This window comes from Etheostoma spectabile, chromosome 14 (genome assembly GCF_008692095.1).
Source record: "Etheostoma spectabile isolate EspeVRDwgs_2016 chromosome 14, UIUC_Espe_1.0, whole genome shotgun sequence".
Classification (NCBI taxonomy): domain Eukaryota; kingdom Metazoa; phylum Chordata; class Actinopteri; order Perciformes; family Percidae; genus Etheostoma; species Etheostoma spectabile.
This window is the reverse complement of record NC_045746.1, coordinates 14,017,214-14,021,263: the sequence shown is the minus strand read 5'-3', so window position 1 is coordinate 14,021,263 and position 4,050 is coordinate 14,017,214. Positions and strand designations below refer to the sequence as shown.

General features: G+C 37.3%; 1 protein-coding gene across 1 annotated transcript in view; it reads right to left on the bottom strand.

Moving 5' to 3' along the window:
• Window positions 1-4,050, bottom strand: part of LOC116701688 (hepatoma-derived growth factor) — a 6,679-nt gene that overhangs the window by 2,443 nt on the left and 186 nt on the right. The window contains exons 1-3 of the mRNA XM_032535550.1: window positions 3,776-4,050; window positions 1,842-1,918; window positions 927-1,065 (exon numbers count right to left, since the gene is read on the bottom strand). The exon at window positions 3,776-4,050 is cut by the window's right edge and continues 186 nt beyond it. Of these exons, the coding sequence (XP_032391441.1) occupies window positions 927-1,065; window positions 1,842-1,918; window positions 3,776-3,862 (303 nt within the window). The 5' untranslated portion in view covers window positions 3,863-4,050. The remainder of the gene's footprint in view (window positions 1-926; window positions 1,066-1,841; window positions 1,919-3,775) is intronic.

The window sequence follows — 4,050 nt, the reverse complement described above, 5'->3', positions numbered from 1 at the left end:
AAAAAGTCTAAGAAAAAAAGGGCAAGAAATTCTGGAGTTGGACACAGAGCACACACCAAAGTCTAATATATGTCTTGAATTAGTAAACACTGGCATTCTTGCATTCTTAAATGGTGGTTAATGTAGTGACTAACTTGTGCAGAAACTGATTTCACCAGGTTCATACAAACAAGTAATTTTGTAGAAAAGTGTTGCACTGACAACAAGTTATATCACACACTCTCAATGCATAATCGGTTGTGTTACTTGGTAGAAAAGCATCTCATTAATTTTCTCGCCTTTGTTTGCAGCTCTGTGCAACAATGAAGTAAACAGTAGTTGTACTAAAAACTATTGACAAGTTTTCTGTTGCTGCCATTTTTTGCTTTCATCTATTACGATTTGTTTAATTCACAAAATCTGACATTACACAGTAGCGCTGAACAATTTCGGAAAATAATCTAATTGCAATTTTTTTACCAATATTACGATTTAATATGTAATTCTTTTTAAAGCTTTTTGTCTTCTGTATTATTCAACAAAGACAATTGTATAGTATGCACAACACAAGATTAGATGGATAAATGTATTAATGTATCCATTAACTGCATGTATGGACTCAAGCCTGAATAAAACCCTTCATTTAATTAAAACGGCTGTAAAGGTTTTAAATTGCAACTCAAGAGTTGTTTCAATGAAATCTGCTCAAGGTACTGTGTAGCATTAGCGTGCCAAGTTGATGCTTTCTCTGCTGAGTGCAGACTGATTGCTCTTGTGAATCATGTGACCAAATCTCAGCCTTTGCAATTAGTAGATCACGTTTTAACATTTTGCGATATTATTGCAAATTCAATTCTATTAATCAATCAGCCCTATTACAAAGGGCACAAACAATGTTGATTACTGACAGTACAATAAAACACACTTGGCCTGTATCTTAGAAGTACCTCATAGCCTTCATGCGTGACGGTGGGGTTGTTCTCAATCTCCCAGAGTCCCTCAGCGAAGCCTTTCCTCTTGTTTGCTTTTCCAAACTTCTCCTTATTTTCATCGTACAGGCACAAATCTTTGGCCCCGAGGAACGCCCTGTGGTGGTCAAACATCTCAATGAGTAGGGCTGTGCCGAATGTCTTCTTTTTTTACACTCAAAGCCTCTTTTGAGGTTTTCAAACGAAGCTTTGAATGTGTCTTGACATCACTCTAAAATAATAAATCCTTGAACAAAATCCTCAATTTAAAAAAGTGATTTATCTGATTCATTTAGGTAGTCTTTTATTAAATCAACTGTCTTTAATGAAATAAAAGTCAATTACTTGAACAGAAATGAATCAATGACAAATTTGACAACTGACTGTATTAATAATTGATTGTAATTATCTATGTTGGAGAGAGCTTGTGCTGGAATTTGAAAGGTTTTGTGTTCTGAGGTCAAAAACTATCAAAGCCTCACCCTACACAATTAATGGATTATCTGCAGACAAGCATATTCAAGTGAACTCTGAAGATGTCAAATGTTACAGGAAAGAGGCCAGTTTGAGATTACTGATCTTGGACAAAAGTGTGGATCAAGGAAGAGTTTGACAACAGTGTTTAATGAAGGTCACAGGGTCATAAAAATAGCTAGAGATGGGGTTTTCTAAACCTTTATATGTACTACATGGGTGCATTCCATGCTTAATGTAATGCACCAAAATGACACATACATACAGATTAGATATTAGTTTTCAGCAGTATTTTCAGCTATTACTGGTAATTTCTAAATGGCAGAAACAAGTTTGGAGGATTTTTGTTTTCATTTTATTCAATTCTTAATCTTTCTGCCATCATTAAGAGTCCACTCTGAAGAAGAAAACATTACTTACGTCTCATGTGTCCCAAAAAAGAACACCTGGTACTTGTTTGAGGGGGACTTCACAGCTCCTTCAGGTAATTCATCAATCTGTGAATTAAGAACAGTTTCTTAAGAGAGGAGGCTGAGAAATCCCAAAACCAAATCAATTCTTTAGGAAAATGATAATAAAGAAAAACATAAAAAGCCAAAAGGTGTTTTTTTTTTTTTTAATTAAGATGAAAATACTGAAGTGACAAACAGAGGACCACTGGATCAACAAACCAACGACGGTCACTAATATTATGAAGAATTTTCCGACTTTAAAAACTCAATTTGGAAAACAACAGTCTAAAAATATATATAAATTCACAATGATAAGAGAGAAGAGCAGCAAATCCTTATTTTTTAGAGGCTTGATACAGAAATTATTGTGGCATTTGTTGTCAATGACTAATCACTAGACTAATGAACAGTTTCCACATTAGGGGTAGTAATACAAAATGCTAGGCTTTACAAATCAGACTGTATGCAGTACTCTTCATTGCTAATTGAGAGTTATTTTAAATTGATTAGTCTGCTCAAATAGGTCTTACCAGATATTGGTAAAAATCCCTTCTAATTCAACTCCTAAAAAGCCAACTGAGAATAAGAGACACTCCACTTTGTGTGTTCATTCTAACGTTTAACATCTTTGCAGTAAACTGTTTGACTCCACCATTATTTATTTGTATTTTTACAAAATAGTACAGCGAGACACTGGGGCACAGGAAGGCATGGCATCCGTTTGCAAACTGCCAGACAAGCCTTTTGGCATTCCCAGACAGGGCCACTGTGTCAGGATAGGTGGGGCAGGACCTGTAGCGTGCTGACAAGAGATACAGCTGATAAGACGTAGGGAAGAGGCAGATCAATACTGACACTAGCTTAACTAGTTGATACACATTCATTCATTCCGTGGCACTCTCAAACCAAAAGAAAACGTTTTTTGTATGGGTTGCTCGGTCATTCAAATGTAGGAATGATGGCTACAAACAGAAACTCTGAAACTGCAATCCTTTCAGTTGTTCAGGCCAATTGTGGTTGGGGGTTACAAGTTATTTTGTTTCCACATGTATCCGTTATAGCTTTGGCTCTAGTGCATTATAAACTGCCACATTCTTCTGGTTGTTTTTTTTTAATCCACATGTTCTCTTATTAAGAGTACACATTACTTTATTTATAGAATTGATTGAGGCTGCGTTTGAGGCGGAAAGACCAATGTTGACAAAATTGTAACGTAATGGGAGTAATTCTAACATCACAAGCAGAAACACGTAGCTATCTACTTGTCGCAACAAGGGTGGGCATGTTTACAAAGTATCACAGCATATGGCTACACAAGCAGCCATGTGTAGTCTGTAATATGCAACAGTTAAGGAAAACTTATTTATCATGTAACTTAACGTTAGCTATGTTATCTACAACGTGGATTCCTGTTTGTGTCCTCAGATAGCCCAACTCTTAATTAAGATATCCTTTGCTAACTATACTGGACAGACGTTAACATGTATGACATGGCCGTTAACTTGTAATTGACTCTCCCCGTTACCCAACTGCTCTTTTTAAGGGTAGGCTAAGTTAGCCTAACAGGCCCCCTTGGGAAACGACAGCGGCACACAAAAAACAGCGTTGGTGGCAGCGAGCAGCTAGCAATAACATTCATTTTTAGTAAACCGAGTTGGGTAATTTGGTGTCTGTCTACACGATGACTCACCCGAAAGAAATTAGCAACTGTCTACAGTTGGCTGGCTGTGTGGATACTGGGCAACGACCGAGCTAACAGCTAGGCTAACTCATGGTAGCTAGCTAGCTAACTGTTAACGTTAGGCCTTGCAGGTAAACAAGTAATAGCAACATGCAGCCGAAAGGACTAAAATGATTAACAAACCTTAAGCTGGAAACAAGACATTAATGTCGAGTGCTTACCCTCGCAGGCCAGTGAGGATACCCCTTCATTTTTGCAAATACAAGATCTCCAGGTTTGTATTCTTTTTGCCTGTTGGACCTAGGCATGTTTCTTGCAGAAAAGGCTTGCTATATATGAATTAAAACACAGTAGAAGTTTTAATGTAGTGCAATGTCCGGATTGGTCAACACCTGCTGCAAACAAGCCAAACGTCGGTTTGTCATCCAAATACCAGGCGCGGAAAACTGTAGCAAAGACGCGGCGGCGACTATTTTTTTTTTTTTTTTTCGCGGAT